A 23378-nucleotide genomic window follows, 5' to 3' on the forward strand; every position below is an offset into this window, starting at 1 on the left:
ATGGCTCGCTCAGGGTCTCGCTACTCCTTCGATGTCCCAAACCCCTGCATCAACTTTGCGACTTTAAGCGATGATGATGTGCACAATGCAGACTCCTGGTTTGGTAAGTTGTTTCCAACTCCTTGGTTTGTTTCCTCGTTGGATGAGGGCTTGCTGTGATGCTTGGTTGGCTTCTGTGCCAGTGGATGAGTCGTTATTGACTGCATCATTCATCAATGGATTTCATCATAGCATCGTAATGGTATTCAGAGGTATTGTTATGAACTTCAAATATAGTGTATATAATGAAAGTCTTCCTTCCTTTTCTTCACAGACCAGCAAGCCAACCTGGAGAATATCCCTCCTGCAGAAAATCTGGCAAAGGTCTTGCAGAACAGTCCTGCTTTTTCAAAGCCTCCTCTCATTCTTTTTCCTCTCACATCACAAGGAATAACAAAGAGTAAGCTGGCACAGGGTGGGGAGGAGGGGATAAATTTTACCTGTTTTTCACGAGGGAAATGGAAAAGCCTCAGTTTGGCTATTTTGGAAGCATCTTCTTATATTGCTGTGTAGCAAAGTCTCCTGTGGCTTCATTTTTGCATTCTACTCTGTGTGTGTGTGTGTGTGTGTGTGTGTGTGTGTGTGTGTGTGTGTGTGTGTGTAAGCTGATGTGTGTTGCTGTTCTCAGATGAAAGCTGTGAAGAGGATGGAGCAGAAGTATCAGAGAGCAATGTGGTTCCTCAGAGTACTGCTGGATCCCTGACAAGCTGGAAAGCTCCTGCTGAGGCCCCTCAAAGGTGAAATACTGGTATTTAGTTTGTGTGAAGCTTGATAGCAGTGTGATTAAGCAGGTCCTTACTCTCAGTGTTTGCAGTTCTAGTTGTTTTGGGGTTGTCCCGAGGGACTAATGCTCTCTAGCTCAAGGATTGTGTTTTGGGATAGCTGATCTGCTTGCTAAGCTGGAAGGGTAATCTCTAGGGGTGGCAATGCAATGCAGTGTCTCACATTTGTCAAATGAGACTCTGTGGCACTGGGAGCTTCTGGAATGTGAGGATATCTGAAACTGAGGTGACTTATAAAGTTTCTTTGTTTATGAGTTGGGCAGAACTTGTTGATGTGTATCAAGGGGTTCTGTACACTTGTATACACCATAGACTTATGTTTGTGGATTGACAACTGAAGACATTTATGCTGCATTTGGCCCGTTAGATTAAGCACACAGCGTGTTGGAGTGGGGAAGGCACTGATGTGGTGCTGTACTGATCGCAAGTCTTTTTGGACCTGGTGGGAAAGCTGACCTCTGCTTTCTGTTCCACTGCAGAGCGGGCAGAAGACCAGCTGCAAAGCAAAGGAAAACACAGCAACGCAAACAGCCAGCTGCAGTGAAAGTGGAGAAAAATGATGCTGCGTTGGCTAACAAGGAAGAGGCTCCACCCCTGAAAAAAATGAGAATGTATGTCATCAGAGCTTCTGTTTGGGGCTGAGAAAGAGGTTGAAAATATTTCCTTTCAAAAGGATTTCCACTTGGCTGGCAGGGTTCTTTGGTTCTCAGAGCTGTTCTGGAGGTTAGGGGCAGGAGACCAAAGCCTGGCTCCTGGACAGCGGTCTCATAGGTGAGGAGAAATGTCTGTAAGACGTGAATTCAGTGCTCTGATGGTGAAGGTGTGAATGAAACAAGCTTGGGAATCTGAAGCTTTTTATTACATACTCAGTGTCTGTCAGCTAGCTGGAATTTGGCTTCGCTTGTCTGACAGGAGGTCACCAATTAGTCGTAAGTGTCGGGGGAGTCACAGCTAAAATATTTATCAGGTTTGCTTAGCTGCTGAGGTATTACTTATCCATAAGCTTAGGGCCAGGATGAAGTACAGCATGTTTACCTCCTCAGAAGGAAAAGCTGAAGTTGCAAAAACTCAGTAAATAATCTTCCCTTCTACAGCCGTAGGGTGCCAGGGAAAACTAAACGGTCTGTGCCTGGGCCCGTGGTGAGGTAAGGCCCATCTGGCATATCTTAACTCACTGGGTGTTGGGATGCTGTGTGGGATGGTGAGAGCTGCAGGTGATCTTTTGTTTAGAGCGTGGCAGTCGGTGATTTGCCCTAACAGCTCGTCGCTTCAGTTCTAGCAGCAAGGAGAAGCTGACAGATGGATCCCCAAAGAAGGAGCTTTTGCATCATCCTGACCTGTCCCCAGCAAGAGGGAAAAACAAACTGACCGTGCCCTCCACGCCAACAATGTTAAAGTAGGTCATTTGCTGTGGCTGAAGCTTGTCTTTGCTCATGATGGTTGATTTAGGTGACAATCCTTGCTGTAGTGTTTCTAACTTCAATTCAGAGTGCCATGGCATTGCACCTGGTAAATAGGAGATCAAGGCAACAATGTTACCATGAAATATACTTCACCGACTCTTCCTGTGCAAAGGAAAACTTTCCCTTTAATTTTGAGGGGGAAAAAAGTTGTTCTGACCAAATGTGTGTGCCACAAATGGCTACGTGGGGTGGCAGAGGAAACAAAATCCCAACAGGTATTTTCTAAATAATCTACTTGTAGGAAGAGTGGTGCTTCTGCAGTGAGCTCAGAGATGAGCATGTTCCTGTCCACTAATATGCCGATAACCAGGGAAGGGAATATCTCAGTCTTTGTGCTTCTGCAGGAGGACCAATACTGCTGGCAAGCTGAAGAGTACAGAGGAGCAGGAGTTGGAAAAGATGCAGCAGCTGCAGCGAGAGGTCATGGAGCTGCGGAAGAAGAATGAGGAGTCCCTAAAGGCAGCTATTGCTGGAACAGGTGAGCTCCAGCTGAATTGCAAGCTGAGCCTGTGCTGGGCTCATGAGGAGAGTGCTGCATGAAGCTGTGCAGGTATTTTTTGGAAAGCAAGCATTCCGGACTTTGTACTACATGTTATGGTTTAGGTGGCTTTTATGTATGTTTCTCCTTAAACTTCCTGGAAACAAAGTTTTATTTTGTCATGTTCTGAAAGATTCTAAATAAGTTCTTTAAAAACTTCACCAGATATTAGGGAATGTTTTTGGTGTTTTTTTTTTTTTTCCCCCTTCCCAAAAAAGTCTTCCTCTGATCCCACCCCAAAAGGTTTCCAGTCCTTACATGCTCTTCTTCCCTAGGACAACCTGTGAAGAGAGCTGTTGGTCAAGTAACGAAGCCAGTTGACTTCCATTTCTGCACAGAGAATAGAATTAAGCAACATGTGGAAAGCCAGCCTGAGAAGGAGTACAAGGAAGTGGATTTTGCAGCAGTGCTGAGGAAGCATCCTCCTTCTCCAGTAAGAACCTGATATTGCCAGCACTCAGCTGAGTAATTCTGCACACTACTTTCCTTTGTTTTGCTTTTGCAACACGTGCTGCTGGTATCTCTCAGCTGGTAAATTCTTGAGAGGTGAGAGTGGTGTGTCTGTAACTGTTGGCTTACTGTGTGCCTGCACTGCACAAGATGCTAAAGGATGCTTTTGCAAAGCTGGGCCCTTCAGTATTGGATCTATTAGCTGCTACATGTTATGCTTCAGTCTTCTCCCTTGTACAGTTTTTGGTATGGCTATCATGCGTGCTCAGAGATTTGTGTCACATTAAATGTTGTCCCCTTTCTAAATAAGGGGAAGAAATTGCAGCTTCCTTCTCTCTCTGATTCACATCGTTCTGTTAAATGGCCATAATGACTGCAATCTTGTTTCTTTCTCCAGATGCGAATGCCAAAGGGACCCACTGTCCCCAAACCTTTCAATCTGTCCACGGGAAGCAAAAGAAAGCTGGAAGACACCTCATCTGAGTACGTGTCCCTTGCTCAGCAGGTTGAAGCATTCCAGAAACGCACACCCTCTCGTTACCATTTGAGGAGCAGGAAATCTGATGAGGGTAAGCAAACCTGTACACATACAGCCAGGAAACTGCACAGAGACTCTCTGCTTACTCTGCTGGGCAAGCAGTCTGCCTTGCCATTAACTGCTCAGCTCTGTTACTTGAATTTTAGGCCCAGCTCCTGCAAAGCCAGTGAAAGCTCGACTTACCAACCCTAAAACACCAGTGCTTCAAACAAAGCACCGCTTCAGACCTGTTGCCTGCAAGAGTGCAGCAGAACTAGAAGCAGAGGAAATTGAGAAAATTCAACAGTAAGTAAAGGCTGGTTCTGATCCTCTGAGAGAACTGCTTGTCACTGGAACAAAATACTGCATCTTAAGACCCTTTTTTGTGTGTGTATGTGTGAAAGAACCATAAAAACACTTCAGCTTCTTGGTGTCATGCACAATCCTGGGGTAGTTAATGTAAGGATATAAAAGCAGCCAACTTATTTTGAAGAAGAGAGTCTTCAAGAAGAGATGGTTGCTGAGTGCAGCTTATGATTAGTAAAAGCAATCTGATATAGCACCAATGTATAATCTGCATACAGCTTAAAACTCTCCTGTAAACTAAATTTTGGATTTCTAAGAATGCAATCCTTGAGGTGGTCCTTGAAGTCTTGCTTTTTCCAAAAGCCAAGGAGTTGCCAACTAGAGCTGCACACAAAGCAATGCATGCGTGTGGCACAACCCGAGTGCTGCTGACTTATGCCATGAGAAGCCATTTGCTAGGAGCTGCATGCAGTGTGTAGGTGACTGTTTGTCATCCCTGTGTAGGTACAAATTCAAAGCACGGGAGCTGGATCACAAAATTTTGGAGGGTGGGCCAATCCTGCCCAAGAAACCCCCAGTGAAGGAACTCACACAACCAATTGGCTTTGAGTTGGAAATAGAGAAAAGAATTCAGGACCGTGAGAATAAGAAACAGCAGGAAGAGGAGCACTTCAAATTTCATTCCAGGCCGTGTCCAACTAAAATCCTGGAGGACGTTGTGGTGAGTTTATAATACCCAAGAATTAGGACTGAGGTGACAACTAGCTTCAAAGTGTCCTCAGCTATGTTTCATTGTGTATTTAATTGTCTGCAGTAAATGCTGTCTGTCATTGAGTAAGAACAAAGGACAGCAATGAATGCAATATGTAAGACTGCTTATCTGTGGCATTTTTTTGTTGATTGGAGTTGACTCCTTACTGTCTGTCTTGAACAGGGTGTTCCAGAGAAGAAAGTGCTTCCTGTTACTGTACCCAAGTCTCCAGTCTTTGCCTTGAAAAGCAGAACCCGAGTGACTAGCAGAGATGAAGAGAAGGTAACTGTGGATGTGCTGTTGTAAAGCCTTCCTCTTCCACCTTGGTGACTGCCTCAGTCATCCTGCCATGTTTGCTGGTTGGTGTGATGCTCTGGTTTGGCCAGCCCTTTCCTCCTGCTAGGCAGTCCCCCAGTGGGCACTATTCTTTGCTAAAGATTGAATTACTGGCACTCATTTCACAGAAAGTGAATTCTCTTGGGGAAGAGCAGAATTCTTAAAACATGAGGACACTGCCTAGGCTGTTAGATGAGTTGCTCTGCAAATGGGGAAAGTAAACTGCTTAGTTCCAGAGAATAAAGGATATTGGCTTTCTCTATTTGAGAAGGACGGATTTTGCACTTCCCTTTCAGCTTAGTCGCTGTCTCACTCTGGTTACTGAAGGAGATGGTTCAAATTATATACACCCAGAGTTGGGTTAAGAGCCAAATGAGGCATCAAATGTTGTCCAACCATGCCTGTATATTGGTGCTACTTGGTTTATTACTTTCTTGTGGTATCAAAAGTGTTTTCTTGAAGTTATTCTGACCCTTACTACAGGGATTCTAGACATTGGGGCCTGAGTTGTAACCTTGCTGCAGAGTGCTGTGCGTCAGATCCTAACACTGCTATCACTTTAGGAAAAGGAGGTTGCCCCTGTGATCAAAGCTCACCCTATGCCACACTACGGAGTGCCTTTCAAACCTAAAATGCCAGAACAGAGGCATGTGGAAGTTTGCCCCTTCTCTTTTGATTCCCGTGACAGAGAGCGGCTAATACAAAAAGAGAAAAAAATAGAAGAATTGCAGAAGGAAGAGGTAAGAGCTAGAAAGCACCCTGTGTTCCACCTCATAAGTAGGAAGCTTGTTGCAGGACTTGCTTCTTGCTGTTGTCTGTTAAGCATCCCAAGCTTTATGCGTTTGCAGAAGGGGCAAGGAATACTTCAAGCTATTTCTTTTAGGTGCCAAAGTTCAAGGCGTTACCTCTGCCTTATTTTGACCACGTGAAGCTGCCAGAAAAGAAGGTCAAAACCCCAACTCAGCCTGAGCCATTCAATCTACAGATTGACGAGCGGGGAGCTGCCAAGCAACAGAGCTGGAAACAGCAGGTAAGATAACAAAGGTAACACATAGGAGCAGACTGAAAGTAGCTGGGGTTGAGCTCGGCTTCAGCACTTGAGATCAGGGTATAAGTTGAATGGATTGCTCTGTACTTGGCATGGGATTTTACTGTGAGTAAGGGACTGGTGATTTGGGTTTCTTTCACCCGTTACAGTGGGTGATGGGCTTCCCATGACTGCATGAACAGCTGTGGGGTATCTGCTAAGCAGCAGCTATGTGCTGCTGAATCCCTTTGACCATCTCTGTGCTGAAGGATTTATTGATGTATGAATAATATATTGCTTTTCTCACGTCAAGTTTGCAGTGGAAACTTGAAGATTATCCTGGTCTGTGATCTGAAACTGTTTGAGCTTCTTTTTTTTTTCCTCCCAAAAGTAACTGGCAGGCAACAAGTGACACATCTTCTTGGCTTTAATAATGTTTTCAGTGCAAGTGATCCAATCTGAAGGCAGCCTGGCTTTTCCAGTGTCTGGAGTGCTGAATTCTGTGGGGGGGGGAAAGATGGTGTTTTTGTTATTCCTGGCACTTGATGGGTTCTCTTCTCATGCAGCTTGAAAAAGACTTGAAAAAGCAGAAGGAGGCAGCATGTTTTAAAGCTCGTCCCAACGTAGTGGTGTACCAGGAGCCTTTTGTGCCTAAAAAGGAAAATAAGATGTTATCAGGTACAGTACTTGCTACCTAGGCTTGGTTGTAACTCAGAACTGATGCAATTAGTGATGCTTAGGCTGGCTGATGCCTCTTTCTTTATCAGTGCAGCCAGGGGTGCTGTGCACTTAACTAATTCCCTAACAGCTTGCCTCCCTGGGGAGTGTGGGGGAGTTTCCTCTCCGCTGCCCCCCTGGCCCACGCCAACATGGCAGCTGTATTTAACAGCTATGCTACAATTGGCGGATGATTGATGTGTGTGCTAGCTTGGGACAAGGGTAAACAGTATGCAAGGAGCTCCCTGTAGAGACAGATGGCAATTCTGCAGCAGCTGTCAGTCTTTTCTTCCCATTTGTAATGAGATGAATGCATCTACAACTTAGTTTATGTGGAGCTAGAAACTTCATAGGGTACAGGAGTCAAAAACTTGTTTGTTCTAACCACTGTGTGCTTGCTCCCTCCTGTGAGAACACCTGTGGCATGGGCAGTGCCTGCGTTAGTGCTACTCATGTTGGACTGTAAGCTGGAACCCCAGAAGTGTCTACTAACTACCCTCACAGGATGAAGCTCTCCATAGGGAGGCTGCTTCTTGATATTAGTACTGCTCTGCTTTACCTGACTGCCTTTGCACCAATGTTATTCCCTCTATTTCTAAACTTAGAGAGCCTTTCTGGTTCTGTAGTTCCTGAAAGCTTTGAGCTGGCAACAGAAAAAAGAGCTAAAGAGCGACAGGAGTTTGAAAAGCGATTGGCAAACCTAGAAGCCAGAAGAGAGAAGCTTCAAGAACGAGTCAGACAGCAAGAAGAGGAACGTGAAAAGGAAGAAATTGCTAAGCTAAGACAAGAACTGGTAAGTGAACTCATTCTAAACAGGGACCCAAAGGAATGTGTGAGTGTACTAAATGAGCTAATGTCAGTGTTGAACCGCTTTAAGACTGTATTTTCAAGTCTCCCTGTCACAGCCTCCTTACTGATGTCCCAGCTTAAAAGTAAAAACTGAAAAGGTGGCTGAGAACTGATTTTGGAGCTGTACGCGTGTGGAGTGGAATAATCCTAGTGAAACCCACAGCCTCGGTGTCTTGTGCTCCTCGTGCCTCACTCCAGTGACCAGGGCAGATCAGATGTCTGGCCTGCATGTTTCAGCTTCATCATAACCGCAGCCGTTTCTTCACGCTGACGTTGGTTTTCCAGGTTCACAAGGCAAACCCCATACGCAGATACCGCAGCGTAGAAGTGAAGCCCAGTGAGCAGCCGCTGACTATGCCCAAATCTCCAAACTTCTCGGACAGATTCCGATGCTGACATGCATCCTTGTGATAGCAGGAGTACAGCACATCCTGCTCTGCCCCTTGACGTGCAGAGGAGGAGCAGTTGTTTGTGGATCCCCTCGGTCTCAGCAGCCACACTTGGCTCCGTTATCGTTTGAGTGGTTTGACTCCGTTTGAGGCAGATGGCAGAGGCACAGCACACTGAGAGCCACGCAGCCTCCGTTGGCCTCCTTTTTACATCTAGACATCTTAGTCTCCCAAGACTAAACCAGGTTTTTATATTGCATACAAACATTGTGTACTTAAACTAAATAAAAAAAAGTCATAATTTGACTGCTGTCTCTTGCTAGCAGGCTCAGTCTCGTTCCAAGAGAGCTTTTCTTAAAGGACACTCTGAACCTGCGGGGCTGTGCGCGCCTGGAAGAGCTGCCTTGCCTTTGTACACCTAAGTATTGATTTCAGTTTGCTGTCTCTTAGGCTTTTACAATATATTAAGTTTGAGTCGTGTTGAATAATACGAGACTTCCACAAGCCAGCGTGTCGGAGGTCTGTCATGATGTTTAGATGAACGCTGATATTTGTCTTGTCTTGCTTTAAAGTAGTTCTGTGTGTGGTAGAGCATTAAACCTTCTGCTGTTTTATAACTGAAGTCATTCTATTTGGGGAACCAGTTAACTGGCAAATGACTCTTGCTGTTTTGCTGCCTCCCTGGCTTGTGCCAGCACAGCTATGTTGGCTAAAGATGCATTGTCTCCTGGCCAGTCTAGCACAGCCAAACTAAATATAGACCGAATGGTCTGAGGTGCTAGAGGACAAAAATTGCAGCGTTGTGAAGAGATGTTCAAATCCAGATTAAAGCTCATTCAGATGATCCCTTAGCATCGCGGTAGAATTTCAAGGTGTGTAAGACTGCAGGCTTTTCTCTGAAGAACTGATAGGGGCAGGAAGTCCTACGAGAGCTCAACTGAAAGCTGGGCATTCACTGTACCTGGAGGTTCTTGCTTGGCTGTGGGTGTGTGTTCTCTTAGGTACCGTGCAGTTAGAAAGTGACTGAGGGCCTCGAGATCTGTGTGTGGTTGAATGGTGCTGCCCCGTGGTCTGCAGAATGCAAGAGCAGCGTGTGAGCGTGCTCTTCATCACTTCTTCCTGAAAATGCTCAGGTCTGCACGGCTCTCCCTGACCAAAGGTGTGCAGCCTTTTCTCAGTGTGCCGTAAGCTTAGCGCTGGCGCGGTGGAGCTGTTCCATCTGAGCTGCCAGACACAGAAACTGGGACTTTGAATGTGCCACCAAGAAACTCCTCCAGCCCCCAGTGCCAGTTCCTGTGAAGCAGGCAGCGCGTGGGCTGCTGGAGCTGTGAATTCGTGGCGAGTCAGAGGGAAACCTGAATGCTGATGAGCTGTGGAAGAATGTGAAGGCAAGCAGGATAACGAGGCTGCTGAGCTGCAGCAGACAGCGATCCCTGAATGATGGAGCAACTGTGTTTCCGTGACGGCCTTACATGGCTTCTGCTTTGGACTTGAGAAAGGGGTTGTATGCCTGACAGCTTGCCATTTTTTTCCAACTATATCACAGAGGCTAATAAAAGATATTATCTCTTCCTGCAGATATGGCCTCTTATATTCCCCATAAACTGCAAACTTGGTGAAAGAGGGCCTGGAGCTGCCATGCTGCATGGGGCAGCAGGCAGTGCTGCTGAATGGGGTACAGAATCTTAAGCTGCTCTCTTAATTAGGAGGAAAACATCCATGTGCTGGAAAGCAATAAATGCTGGGCGTTGGGGGGGAGCTGCGTGCCAGGGAGGAAGAGGCAGAACCACAACTCAAAGTTCATCAGCTTTGAGCGTGCATGGAGGGTGAGGGGGACTGGGAGCAGGAATAATGATGGAGAACTGGAGCGGGGAGAAATTCTAGCATCAAATCTCCAGCGTTGTTTTTCCTAAGTCCTGTTGTTTCTGTGCAGTGACTTGCTGTACTCCCACTAGAGCTGGAACGAAAGGCAATGTTTTCCTGGGCTTTATGTTGAAGGGTAGCTGAGAACAGGAGGATTTTTATCAGCTGGCAAAGAGGATCCTGACTAAAATGGCTTTGTTACGCTGTCAGACCCCTGGCCTCGATTCTGTCTGCCTGCTCTCAGCTGCTGGAAGCTCTGCAAAGCATCTCTTGATGGCGTTGGGATTTCTCCCTGTCTGTTCTCACCTCCATCAGACCCAACGTGGTAGGACTGTGGCTGGCCTGCAGCGCACATAGAGGCAGTGAAGCTGTTGACCACAGGTCTGGGTTTGTCCCTGTGGGGACAGGCAGGCTGGCTTGTGTTACCGTGGTTCAGCCAGCGTTCAGGTGGGCTCTGCTCGCGGCCCTGCTGCTCGATTTAGCTGAGGTGTTGGGTTTCCTGGATGGGGCTTGGCTGTGCAAAGAACCTTCCTTACCCATGGAAAGCATAAAGGTTAAAGTACGCTGCCGGAGTTGTGACAACCGCGTCGCCTGGGAACGGTGTGCTTGGTGCTGTGCCAGCCTTCCCTGCGACAGCCTGCGTTCCAGTTGCAGCCAATGTAGACCATGGCTTGAGTACTTGAATGGGGAGGCAAAAAAAAAAACCCTACAGCCTGAGAACCACCAGTGGTGGTTGGTTTGTCTTCTACGAGCTGCAGAGATTGGAGCTCCGTGCCCCAAAACCCAGAGTATAGCAGCTGTGCCCTTCCTGCAGCACTCCGAATCTTCCTTGTGAGGCAGCCATCTTCATCCAGCTTGCTTCCCGTTCCCTACAAAACATGGTCTTGTAGGAGCACCAAAACAAGCCGCAGCATGCTCTTCCTTCACACCTCTTTAAGACAGCCACGTTTGTGCTGAGAGAGCACGAGAGCTTTGCTCCTCACCTTCTGAAATTTCCTCCCGTGCCCCAGCAGCTTCTTAAATGAGATTAAGATTGGATGAACCAGGATGCTTGCTGAGCTCCGGGTGCTGCTCCTGGCCTGCGGAGTTGCGATGCAGCTCTCTTCCTTTGCCCTCAGTCACTTCCCAAGCGTGCCGTGCAGAGGTGGCACCCGCTGTGAGCCCGTGGCTGCAGGGAGGTGCCTCCAGGCGCCTGGCACCAATGCATGGAGGCCAGGCCATCGGCTGGCAACGACAGAGCTGTCCCTGTGCAGTCCCTGAGAGCCGTGGATACCAGCGCTGCCCGAAGCCCCACGTGCCCACGCTGCCCCAGCACGGCCGTCACGCGTTTATGGGGTGGCGGAAGCGCCGTATCCGCTCCTGTGTGACCCCGTTGGTGCCCTGCCGAATACCAGACGCTGCCTTTGATCTCTGGAGGAGGGGAGCTGAGCCGTGGGAGTGCAGCCCGGCTGCCTGCAGCCATGAACCTGCACTGCCAGGGCTGCAGTGAGGCTGCATCCTTCAGAGCGATTGTTGCTGCTCGCGTTGTGGTTGTGGTGGGAGATGCCTGAGGCTCTGGCATCGTGCAGAGCTATCAGAAGCAGCTCCCAGCCCCACACTGTGCTTTCTTTTTTGCTTAAGCCTCACCCTGAACCCCAGCCCTGGGGACGAGCAGCGAAGGAGAAGGAAAAACTGCTTCTTTCCCAGTCTCTTCCATTCGGAGCGGGCAGCAGGGTGCTGGGGGTATTTTCACTGCTCCTCTCTGCTGCAGAAGCAAATGTGATCACAGCCCTTCCTGCCCCAGGCCTTTGGGCTTCCTCCAGTGGTGGCCATATCCTCACCTGGCATCCTGCTCTTCATGCCCTGCACAGACCATGGCTGACCCCGGCCACAGCCCTGCAGCCACTGGGAGCATCTCATGGGTGCTAAGGATGAGGAAAGGCTCACGGGCAGCCATTGCCCAGCATTAACATCTGCTCATACTGTGAGCATTGCATCCCCCTGGCACAGGAAGTGCTGGCCCCACTGTGGGGCTCTGCTTTGATATTCAGCAGTGGGACGTGAGGCCACTGGCAGCCATGCGCCTGAAAAGGTGCTTCACCCTGCGCTTTCCACTGAGGTTGATTAAAAAAGAGCATGGCCCGGGTCTTTTATAGGCTTATCCTGGAGCTTTTCCCACCCAGGTTGGTTTTAGAGCTCCTTTTGCCAGCAGGGTTTGTGCTGAGAGCAGAAACTGCTGCGTGACAGAGCTCTCTTCTCCCTCGATGCCCACAGGAGGGAGAGCACAGCAGTGCTGGTGCCACGGGTGGTCCTGAAGCCCCTTCCCACCTCTTTGTGCGCACTGTGCCAGGGCAACCCCTCAGCTCCCGGGGCTTCTCTGCCGGAGGGGATCCCCAGGACCAGCACTGGGCCACCCCCTACCCACACTGCGTGCAGTGCCCGAGCAGCAGCAGCTGTGGTGCTCCTGGGGACGGCGCAGGGCAGCAGGAGCCGGGTCAGGAGCGAATCCTTGGCCCCGTGTGCCTTGGGGCGGCTCCCTCCCCTGCTCCCTCTACTTTATGGTGCGTCACCAAGCCAAGAGCTCTGCTGTCCCCTCTCAAAGGAGCAATGCAGGTAAAAGGCTGAGCCCTTCCTCCTCAGGGCGCTGGTGCTCCGGCTGCCACCGCGTGATAAATCAGTGCTCTCGGCTTTAGGAGCTGTTATAATTGGAGCGCCCTCATCCAGAGGGGAGGGCCGGGTCCTGTTACCGGGGGTTCCTCCTGAAAGCCTCAACTGACCGCCTCCACCCCCTGCAGAAACCCGAGCGACGGGGGATGTCTGTGCCCTTGTGAGCAGCGCTTTCCTCACCTTAGGTTTCAGAGATTTAAAGTAAGCAAGGCTCTGCTGGGAGCGGGGCAGGGAGCTGGCACAGCCCTGGGGACTCGATCAGCCCCAAAGCCCCGCTGTGCACCGTGGGCTCGTGGTGCACCCAGCAGCAGCCCCGGTGTCTTTGTTTCTGCCCCTGATCCCCAGACATGCACTCTGAACTCGGTGCCTTCTGACTGCTTCCAAACGACAGGGGTATGGGCTGCTGCTTCAGTTCCCAGTGGATATCCCTTTCTTTCTTGGTCCCCAGCAGCAATGCCCAGAGCTGGCTGTGCCCGTGGCACCCCATGGCATCGCTCCAAAGCCACTGTCCCCGAGAGTTGGCACCAATGGGCAAAGCCACCGGCAGCTCTGTGGCACCTTTATGGATGGCTCTCAAGTGCCATCTCCATGCAGTGACTGCCCCGTGTTCCCTGTGGGCGCCTTGGAAGCGCTCGGTCCTTTGGGCAGCATCCAGCACGCCCTGGCCAAGGGCTGTCCCCAGCGGCGAGGCACGGCGCAGTCCCCGCACGGGGCCACCTCCAGCCCTCCCTCTCTCTCTGGTGGCCGTGTGCCGGCTCCCGCTCGCTGTTTGTGTGCGTTCTGGCCGGTGGGAGCACATGGAAGAGTGGCGTGTCCTTTGAACGGGCTCCAGCAGCAACAGGTGCTGGGAAAGGCGAAGCGGGCCGGCTCCTGCTGGTGTAAAGGATACCCCTCTCTCTCCGCACTAATCCGGCTCCGTTACACCCAGTATAGAAGGGGCTGCTCCCCTCCAGGCGCTGCCACACCGCGGATGCTGCTCTCCTGACTGCCCTCTGCCCCGGGGACCCCAGGTAAAGGAGATGGGGGCTATGGGGTGGGCGGAGGGGTCCGTGCAGTCACCGGGGTCACCAGCTCCGTGGTGGCCGTGGGTTCACCCGAACCGCAAAGGCACAGGGTTGAGCACAAGGCACTGCAGAAGCTGTGGGAAGCCCTGTAAAAGCAGCTCCGTGGCCAGAAGGGTTGCTGGGGGGGTTGTTCCCGGGATGGGCCACCCACACCTCAGAGACGGACATGCAGGGAGCCGTGCTTTGGGTCCTGGGAGAACGGAGCTCGTGGCTGAGCACGGTCAGGGCTGTGGGAAGTGGAGTACGAATATGCTGCTGGGCTGGGAGTTTGTAGTGCCAGGCTGGAGGCTCACAGAGCTGGGCTGGGGGCTCACATAGTGCCAACCTGGCAGTCACACCAGGACATGTGCACCCATGGGCTCCCAGCTGCCCCAACTGTCCGCATGGCACCGTGATCACAACAGGTGCCGGTGTCAGGCTGCTGATCAGTCACCGCGGGGCAGATAGCGGAGCACCACGGCAGTGTGGCAGCCACGTGCATCCCGCTGCTCCCCAGTGCCCCCAACTCATGTCTTCTCCCTGCAGGAGCCTCGCCGACCCGGGGCAGCCGCCCAAGCCCATGGAGCAGCACGACGTGCCGGGCAGCACTGCCTATGCGGGGGGGTCTGGGAGTGCGCCCCCCCCTGGAACAGAGACCAGTGCAGCACAGCCTGCCCCCGCTGCTGCCACCAATGCTGTCCGGGCTCAGAATGGAGGAAAGGAAGAGCCCATGGAGATGGCTGTGGGTGCTACAGAAGAGCCACGTGGAGGGACGGCGGAGCCCGCACAGGAGAAAGTGCCAACTGCTGCAGGGAAGGAGGAGCCTGGGAAGGAGACGGCTCCGGGTGCTGCTGCTGAGGCTCACGGTGCCGTGAGGGAGAAAGCTGAGCCCGAAGGAGGGAAGGCACAGCCTGAGCAGGAGAAAGTCCTAAATGCTGCACAGCATGGGGGTGGTGGGGAAAAGGAAGTTGCCAAGAAGGGGGCTTCGGCTGCAGAGACCCACAGAGGGAAGGAAGAGCCTGGGAAGGAGAAAACCCCAACGGGAGAGTCCCAGGGAGAGACAGCAGAGACTGCACAGGGGAAGGGCTCAGCTGTAGCAGAGGCTCATGAAGAATCTCCAAAGGAGAATGCTCCAGGTGCTCCAGGAGCTGGGGCTGGAGGAGAAATAAAGCCTGCAAAGGCGGCTTCAGCTGCAGCCTCAGCTGCAACACCAGCCCATGGTGAGGGAGAGCCTGCGAAGGAGCAGCCGGCTGCTGTGAAGGCCGAGAATGGAGGGAAAAATGCTGCAAAAGCAAAGAAAAGCCCGGCTGCAAAACAGCCTGCAAAGGAGAAGACCCCTGCTGCTGCAAAGGATGGAGGGAAGAAACCCACAAAGGTGGAAAAAAATACAATGGTGACAAAGGCTCAGGATGGAGGCAAAGAGACTGCGAAGGAGAAAGCCACAGCACCTGCAAAGGAGAAGGCTACAGATGCTGCACAGAAGCCCCCAGCTGCAGCAAAGGCTGAGGATGGAGGGCAGGGGCCCACAGAGGAGGCGCCGGCTGCTGCAGGGGCTCAGGGTGAAGTGGAAAAAGAGGCCAACACAGAGCAGACAAACAAGGAGCAGCCGCTGAGGGGACCCGAGCCCACACGCCCAGCTCTGATGCAGAGCCTGAGCTGCCCGGCCACCTGCCAGAGGTACCCAGTGCTCACCCTTTGGGATGGGGTCCTCCTAGGATGGGTCCCATCCTGGGGCAGGGTTGGGGGCTGGGCTCAGGGTGATGCTCACCTCCCGCTCCTGCTTGCAGAGAGGAGCAGCTCAGGCTGGAGGTGGCTGCGATGGAGACAATCTCAGAGGAAACCCTTATGGAACCAGCAGGAGAGGGTCTGGTGGAGCTCAGCCCAGCCCAGGAGGATCTGCAGCCCCCAGAGCAGCCCGTCCCTGTGGGCAGCACCGCCGTTCCACAGGAGAGGACATTGCCTGGTGCCGAGGAGCAGCCTCAGCTCGGGTCAGAGCCCCCTGGGCATGCAGAGCAGCCGGGCCCTGGGGCCATGGGGCAGCCAGCTGCGACGGTGGCAGAGCCACCACCCAGCCCCTACCTCACCCCCGATTTTGGGAAGGAAGACCATTTTGAGATTCTAGGTAAGGCTGCGCCACGGCAGATCTGTGCCATGCCCTCAGCCCTGTGGAGATGACACCCCAGCACCCTCAGGGGTGCAGCAGCCCTGCGGTGTATTCACATCTCTGCTGCTGCCCTCCTGGGGTGCCAGCTCATGCTGCTGGCTCCTGGCCCGCCCGGCAGTCTTCAAGCTCCAGTTTCACTGTAAACAGGGCTAAATGCGGCGCGTCTCCTCCCCAGGCTTCTCCCGGCCTCAGCCTGGCACACATCGTGCTTCCCGGGGCTGCCCAAAGCGACAGGAGCCGTCCCCGTGGCCGGAGTGACAGCCACCGCCTGGCTGGTGGCAGGGGACAGCGTGTCCCGATGTCCTGCACCACGTCCTTGGGAGGCACAGCAGGGCTGGGGGATGCGGTGACCCCTGGCTGGGGGCTGCTCGTGGGGCTCCTGTTGTTGTGGGGTCTGTCCTGGGTGGGTGAGTGGGATGTGGTGGCACAGAAGGGCAGTGTGACACAGGGATGGTGGCACGGAGGCAGCGAGGTACCGCATGGAGGGGGCGAGTGTGACATGCAGGAGAGTGGTCCGCTGAGGGTGACGCACAGCTGCGCGGCCTGGAGAGGGCGAGCGTGACACGTGGGATGGTAGCCCGGCGGATGGTGAGCGGACACATGGCAGGGTGGCACGCAGCAAGGTGATATGCAGCAAGGTGATATGCAGCAGGGCAGTGCTGCAGGTGCCGGGGCAGCTGCTGGCAGGCTCTGGCAGACCGTGCTTTTTGCAGCACCCGAGACGCTGGCAGCCGGGAGTGCCAGCGATGGGCTCCCTGTGACGCAGTGCTGCTCTCACTCCCCTCCTCTCTCGGCAGATGATGTCCCCCCTCCTCCCGCTCCCTTTGCGCACCGCATCGTCACGCTGCGGACGGGCAGCGTCAGCTCCCAGTACAACCTCAGCTCCAAGGAAATCCTAGGAGGGTAAGGGGCAGTGGGATGGGAGGGCTGAGGACACCCGAATCCCTTTGGCTCCCAGGGGGGGCTCCGAGCCCCCAGGACTGCCCCGACCTGCAGCAGGATGGGTGCAGGGAGCGGGATGCAGCCGTGATGCCATCAACACCTTTCTGTCCTCAGGGGAAAATTCGGTGAAGTACACACGTGCACGGAGAAGCAGACGGGGATCAAGTTGGCTGCCAAAGTCATCCGGAAGCAGGGAGCCAAGGACAAGGTCTGTGATGGGAGCCTGGCTTTGGGCATGTGGAGTTGGGGATCAGCTGGGTCTGACAGCAGTGCCATGGTGGGGGTCCTGCCACAGGAAATGGTGCTGTTGGAGATCGACGTGATGAACCAGCTGAACCACCACAACCTCATCCAGCTCTACGATGCCATCGAGACGCCCCGGGAGATCATCCTCTTCTTGGAGTTGTGAGTTCTGGGGCTGTGCTGCACGGTGCCTGATGCCTGGGTGAGGGGCAGCGTGGCAGGGAGGCTGTGTCCATGCGTGGGGATGGAGCATAGGTGCCAGCCTCACGCCAAGCAGAGCTGGTCAGCACCGAGGGACGTCCCCAGCACTGCTTGTCCCACCTTCCTTCTTATTCTGGGGACAACCTCTGTCTCGGGGCAACACTGTGCACGGCTGCGTTGGGGCTGGCGATGACCCCAGCATGCACGTCCCACCCTGGCTGTGCCCGTGGTGCTGGGGGCTCAGGGTTCTACAGGAAGACACGGAGCCCCCGGTGACGCAGGGATCTACCTGTGCCTACAGCGTGGAGGGCGGAGAGCTCTTTGAGCGGATCGTCGACGACGATTACCACCTGACAGAGGTGGACTGCATGGTGTTCGTGCGGCAGATCTGCGAGGGCATCCGCTTCATGCACCACATGCGCGTCCTGCACCTCGACCTCAAGGTGAGTTCACTCGAGGCTTTTGGAAAGGACGGGGCTCACAAGGCTCTGGGCAGCACTGACACGGAGCACTGCTGTGCCCTGGGTGTGGGTGACGTGTCCCCATCCCCCCCCGCTGACCCCCTGTCCTTGTCCCCACAGCCCGAGAACATCCTCTGTGTCACTGCCACCGGGCACATGGTGAAGATCATTGATTTTGGGCTGGCTCGAAGGTGCTGTGCTCCCCTTCTTCCCTCGGCTCCTTCCATGCCTGCTCCCACCCTTCAGGGTGGGACTGGGTTTGGGGGATGGGAAGGGCAGAGCCTGATGGGAGCAGGCTCATCCTTTCCCAGGGGGGACATTGCTTCGGGGACAGCCTGTCACCCCCTGCTGAATCACTGCCCCATCCACAGGTACAACCCCGAGGAGAAGCTGAAGGTGAACTTTGGCACTCCTGAGTTCCTCTCCCCTGAGGTGGTCAACTACGAGCAGGTCTCCTACTCCACAGACATGTGGAGCATGGGAGTCATCACCTACATGCTGTACGTTGGGCTGATCCCCCCCTGCTCCCCTGGGCACACAGTGGTCCCCATGCTGGCAGGCAGGGGAGTTTGTGTGCCTCAGCACAAGACCCTCTGCTCACCGGCCCTCTAATCCCCCAGCCTCAGCGGCCTCTCCCCCTTTTTGGGTGACAACGACACCGAAACACTCAACAACGTCCTGGCAGCCAACTGGTACTTCGACGAGGAGACCTTCGAGAGCGTTTCTGATGAGGCCAAGGACTTTGTCTCCAACCTCATCATCAAAGACAAGAGGTGCGGAGCTGGCGGCAGCCACGGCGGTCCCCCACCTGTGTGCTCTCATCTCTACCCCTGTGCCATTCTTTGTTTTGGGGCCATTGGCATCCCCAAAGCCACCGGCTTGTCCCTGTTAGGGCTACCAAATGAGATGTGTGGGACCATTTGTGACCCGCTTTTCCCATTGGCCCTCAAGGCTGGTGGCCGGAGCACAGCCTATGCCAGGGCTCACAGATGGGGCACGGGAAGGGGCCGCCTGTGGGCAGGGGCCGTGGGCTGACAGCTTCTCTCTCACCCCGCAGCGCCCGGATGAGTGCAGGGCAGTGCCTGAAGCACCCCTGGCTCACCAACCTGGCAGAGAAAGCCAAACGCTGCAACCGCCGCCTCAAGTCCCAGGTGTTGCTCAAGAAATACGTCATGCGACGGCGCTGGAAGGTGTGCAGGGATGGGAGGGGATGGGGTTGAGGTCATCCTGCTGCGCTGCCTGGGAAGGCTTGAGGATCCCCAGGCAGTTTCCCCCCAGGTGCATCCCAAGGGCTTATTTTAGGGGCTCAGGACAGAATGTTCCTGGTGGGTTCCTGAACCAGCCCTGGGAGCCCCTCTGGGTGCAACCAAGAGGTCTGCAGTGGGACTCACGCCTCTCTTCTTCTCTTCTGCAGAAAAACTTCATTGGGGTGTGTGCCGCCAACCGCTTCAGGAAGATCACCAGCTCGGGCTCGCTGACGGCGCTGGGTGTCTGATTACGGGTGTGGGCTGAGCACCGTGAGCTCGGGCCAGACTATGGGTTTGGGGCCGTGCCCGAGTCCGGCTCCTGGACGCAGCAGGATCTGTACGGGGGCGGCCCCACCTGCATCCATCCCACCGTGGGGCAGAGGGCTGGCACCGACCCTGCTCCACCCCCGGCCCCGCTCCAGCTCTGCCGCATCCCTCGTGGCCGCTGCGCTGGTACGGGTGCTGCGGGGCTGCTCAGAGCACAGACTCTGTGCGCTCCTCACCTGCTCCCACCTTTATGGACTCTCAGGGCCTGAACCATCCGCATCCCCACAACGCTCCCCCCTTCATTGCCACGGCCGTGCAGCCGCCATTCCCCGCACCCATCAATGTCCCACCCACACCACGCTCGCATTTCTCTCAGTTGCCTTTGGGGCGGTTCAGGATGAGCCCCGCTGCACGGGCAGCCCACGCGCTCGCACCCACGCTTGGCGCTCAGCTCTGCTTGTAAATGCTGCAGCAGTGCCCCGCGATCGCTTCGTTGGACCCTTTTTGCAGTGCTGGGCTCCTCTCCCGCAGCGATGCCAGTGCCACGGTGCGGGGATGCTGAAGCAGGCGGGGATCCACACCCCGGCGCTTGGCACAGGACCGGTGCTGCGGCCGCTCCTCCCCGCCGGAGGAAGCCGGACTTGGCCCCGCGCTGCTGCTCGCCGGGAGGGCTGCACAGGAAGGGAGGAAGCATCCGAGCTCGCTTCCAGGAGCATCCATCCCCAGCTGGGAGCCGGCGAGCGAAGAAGGAGCCTTTGTGTTGCTGCTCACCCCTGCCCTCCGCGCTGCCAGCGGGGGAGCAGCACGGCCGCTCCTTCACACGTCCCCGCCAGATAAAGGCATCCTAATGCAGAGCAGCTGGCCGCGCTCCCCCCGCGCCGGAGGATTGCTTCAGCTCTGACCACCAACACACAGGAACTGCCGCCCGCCAGCGTCCCCCCGCAGCCAGCATGGCCGTGCCGGGGCCGCGGGCGCAGCTCCGCTTCCCACCCAACCCTCGTCCCCTCCTTTGTCCCCCCATGAGCCCCAACCTCGTGGCGCAGGAATGGCACCACGCTCCCCATCCCTGCAGCTGGGGTGAGGGCCGTGACGCGGGAGAGCCCACACCGGTGTGCTCGGCTTCTTGTAAATAAATGTACAGGTCTGAGAGCAGCCTCACGGCCAGTGCTGGCCTCGGGGGCGATGGAGCCTCACGGGTGTGCGGCCAGCAGCTGGGAACCGAGCGTTGCTGGTAGGTGAGGGGATGGGAACGGCATCCTGTCCTGTGCAGAAGAGACAGAAGGACAGCGAGGGTGGCCCCAGGCAGTGCTTCCAGGAGGGTTTGTGCAGATCGTGGCTGGAAGGTGCTGGTGGGAAGGGGATGAATGGATGTGCAGACGGACAGGCAGACAGACAAAGGTGTCCTCACGGCTTCAGCGCTGCTCAAGAAGTTGTGCCCTAGCAAAGGCTCCTGGGGTCCCACTGCCTCCCACCCCACACCTGTGGGGTTCCGTGCCCTCCGGCCCCGAAGCAGTTAAGGCAGAGCAGGCAGGGTTGCTGCTGGGCCCAGGGCGTCCCTCCCAGCCCGCTTCCTGCCGGCAGCCTTTGACCAGTTCCTGCCGGTGACCACCCTGTGGTCCTGGAGAACAGCGCGGCCCCATCTGGTTTGAGTTACTCTCCGCGGCGGTGACGTCTCCTTCCTGTCTGGGCCCCAGGAGCCGTGCATTGCCCTGGGCCACGGGGGCTGCAGGGTGAGCTGTGGGGCAGCCCTGGTGCCCACGGGTGCTGTGGGTGCCAGTTCTCAGCCGCAGCTGTGTGGGAGTGGCACAGAGCCAGCCTACCGTAGCAGCACTCGGAGATGAGCACGACTGGGCCATAGCTGCCCCAGAGCAGGATGATGTGGGGCGGTCAGTCCAGGTGTGAAGTGATGGAGACCACCACTCTGCAGCCCTCTCCTCTCCCTTTCTAGACATGTGGGTCACCACTGCATCTCCATCACTGCTGGGGGCATGGCGATGGAGACGGTCCTAACCTGGTGCGCTCTCACTGCAGTCAGCCTCTGTGAGTCTCCCGTCACATGGGGGTCTCTTGGTGCTGTGACCCCACTGGTAGCCCCAGAGGGGAAGGAAGGTGAGCAGGGCGATGCTGTGCAGCAGCACATGGCAGTGCAGCACTGCCCAGAGCTGGGGGTCTGTGCTCCCATGCCAGCACCCGCTGCAGCACGGTCCCAGACATGAGTGGGTCGGGGCCAGGCCACCCAGTGAGCCGGCAGCGAGGTGGGGGGAGGAAGGGCAGGGAGAGAAGCGGGCCATGGCCAGAGCTGAGCTAACGGTGGGAGCTGCAAGCATGGGGGGCAATGGAGGGAGGGCGTCCATACGCAGTGCATCTGGGCAGAGGAGGCAGTGGGGCTCTGCCCCACCCCATCCCAGTAGGGAGCAGCAATGCTGAGGGTGCAGCCTTCAGGGCTGGGTCTGGATCACCCTCAGGGTGACGCTCCCATGCAGCCCCTCTGCTTCCTTCCTGCACGGGGGCACCCATCCCACTGCATGCTAACCAGGCACCTTCCCGTGACCCACAGCCATCGGGGATGGGATCTCCATGCCAGGGTCTGTGCCGCGGGGCAGCGATGGGTTCCCGTAGTGCTCCCAGGGCTGGTGCTGCGGCCATGCGTTCCCAGGCACAGGCGGGAGCCCAGCAGGCGGGCGTCCTGGCTGCGTGGTGTGGGAACCAGACGGCCCCTGGGCACGACTCCGCGGCGCTCGCTTCCTCCCGCGCCCCCGGGGACCGTGCGAAGGAGGGGGCTGAGGTCAGCCCTGCTCGCTGTAGACGGCTCCGGAGACGCCAGCATGATCTAGGCACTCAAATATTGTTTTCCACAGGGGAGGGAAGGAAAAAAAAAAAATAAAAAAGAAGGGAGAAAAGCAAAGCTCGCAACCCAGAGACCATTGCTGTTGTGCTGATGATGAACAGAGGCCCCTCCTGCCCTGCCTGGGTTGGGACACAGCCATGGCCTGGCAGCGGCTGCTGGGGCTGATAACGGGTGACGCAGTGGCGGTGCTCTGGTCCCTGAGTGACGCCAGGGCTGGCCCTCGTTGAGACCCTGGGGCCCGGCTGAGCTGCATCTCCCTGCCTAGGGGGGCCAGGGAGCTTTGCTATACACCCATCCCCAGAACATCGTGGAGAGCCCTTCCACCAGTATCGCCCCCCATGCAAAGCATGGACACCATCTGTACCCCACAGGTGCAAGCCCTGTGCACCTGCATCCCACAGCCTTGGGGCACTGCCTCTTTGGGGGCCCCTTCCCAGGGACACAGGATGGAGGCACAGGTACAGGTCCCCACTTCGCCAGCCCCTGCTCTAGGCTACAAAGTGGGCCCTGTGGAGATGCTGCCCCAGTGGGTGGAAAGGGGCTGGCAGCCACGTCCTGACCTGGGACACCATCCCACCCTGTCCCAGCACAGCCCAGCCCATGCCGAGCCCAGCAGTGGTGACTCAGGCGATGCTCCTTACCAGCAGCCGCCCGGAATGATTCAGGTCAGAGGAATCTTGCCATTCCCATCTGTAGCCATGCCTGCAGGCAGCCCTGGCACAGCCCAGCTCTGTGGAGTGCTGTGAGGACCAGGCAGGGAGACAGCCCCATGCAGGGAGAGCCCCATTGCCCCCTGCACCCCACCCCACGGAGCTCACCCCCAGTGGCTCTCTCCATGGGTACTGAGGCCAGCACCACTCATACCGTGCACAGCGCATGGGGCAAACCATGTGTGAGCAGTGCAGGCTGTGGGCAGCGAGCGCAGAGTTTGCTCCACGGTGGTGCAGCATGGTCCCCAGCCCCTTATAGAGAGGGTTCCCTTCTGTCACTCCAGGACAAAGCTGCATCACGAAGGGGCTCCATCCCCATCATCTCTGGGGATGCCAGAACCATCCAGCTCCATGGACACCAGACGGGGTGTCCTCATGGAGGAGAGCCGCAGTGGGTGGCCACAGAGACACGTGTCCCAGCAGCAAACCGACTGGGAATGGAGTGGCCCCGATGCACCCTGCCTGCTCCCCACCCCAAGCGGGTCGCAGAGACACAGAGGCAGCGTGGGCGAATGTGCTTTATTCCATAGCCGGAGCCCCGCATGGTGCCGGGGGGGTGGGGAGGGAGGTGTCAGTCCA

General features: G+C 55.5%; 2 protein-coding genes across 2 annotated transcripts; both read left to right on the top strand.

Moving 5' to 3' along the window:
- Positions 1-8171, top strand: TPX2 (TPX2 microtubule nucleation factor; the record flags this gene model as incomplete). The annotated part of the gene is made up of 17 exons (XM_079543579.1): positions 1-103; positions 314-439; positions 668-776; positions 1301-1432; positions 1916-1966; positions 2095-2217; positions 2629-2762; positions 3098-3255; positions 3670-3841; positions 3957-4095; positions 4600-4816; positions 5030-5128; positions 5746-5922; positions 6066-6212; positions 6776-6887; positions 7532-7719; positions 8061-8171. The coding sequence occupies 17 exons, from the start codon at positions 1-3 to the stop codon at positions 8169-8171; spliced, it is 2298 nt and encodes a 765-aa protein (XP_079399705.1).
- A 6125-nt stretch (positions 8172-14296) lies between these two features.
- Positions 14297-19222, top strand: MYLK2 (myosin light chain kinase 2; the record flags this gene model as incomplete). The annotated part of the gene is made up of 11 exons (XM_079543352.1): positions 14297-15393; positions 15504-15838; positions 16678-16783; positions 16937-17030; positions 17118-17227; positions 17568-17709; positions 17848-17918; positions 18099-18227; positions 18348-18500; positions 18785-18917; positions 19142-19222. The coding sequence occupies 11 exons, from the start codon at positions 14297-14299 to the stop codon at positions 19220-19222; spliced, it is 2451 nt and encodes an 816-aa protein (XP_079399478.1).
- Between the last annotated feature and the right edge of the window lie 4156 nt (positions 19223-23378).

This window comes from Tetrao urogallus (assembly GCF_951394365.1).
Source record: "Tetrao urogallus genome assembly, chromosome: 16".
NCBI classification, from domain to species: Eukaryota; Metazoa; Chordata; class Aves; order Galliformes; family Phasianidae; genus Tetrao; species Tetrao urogallus.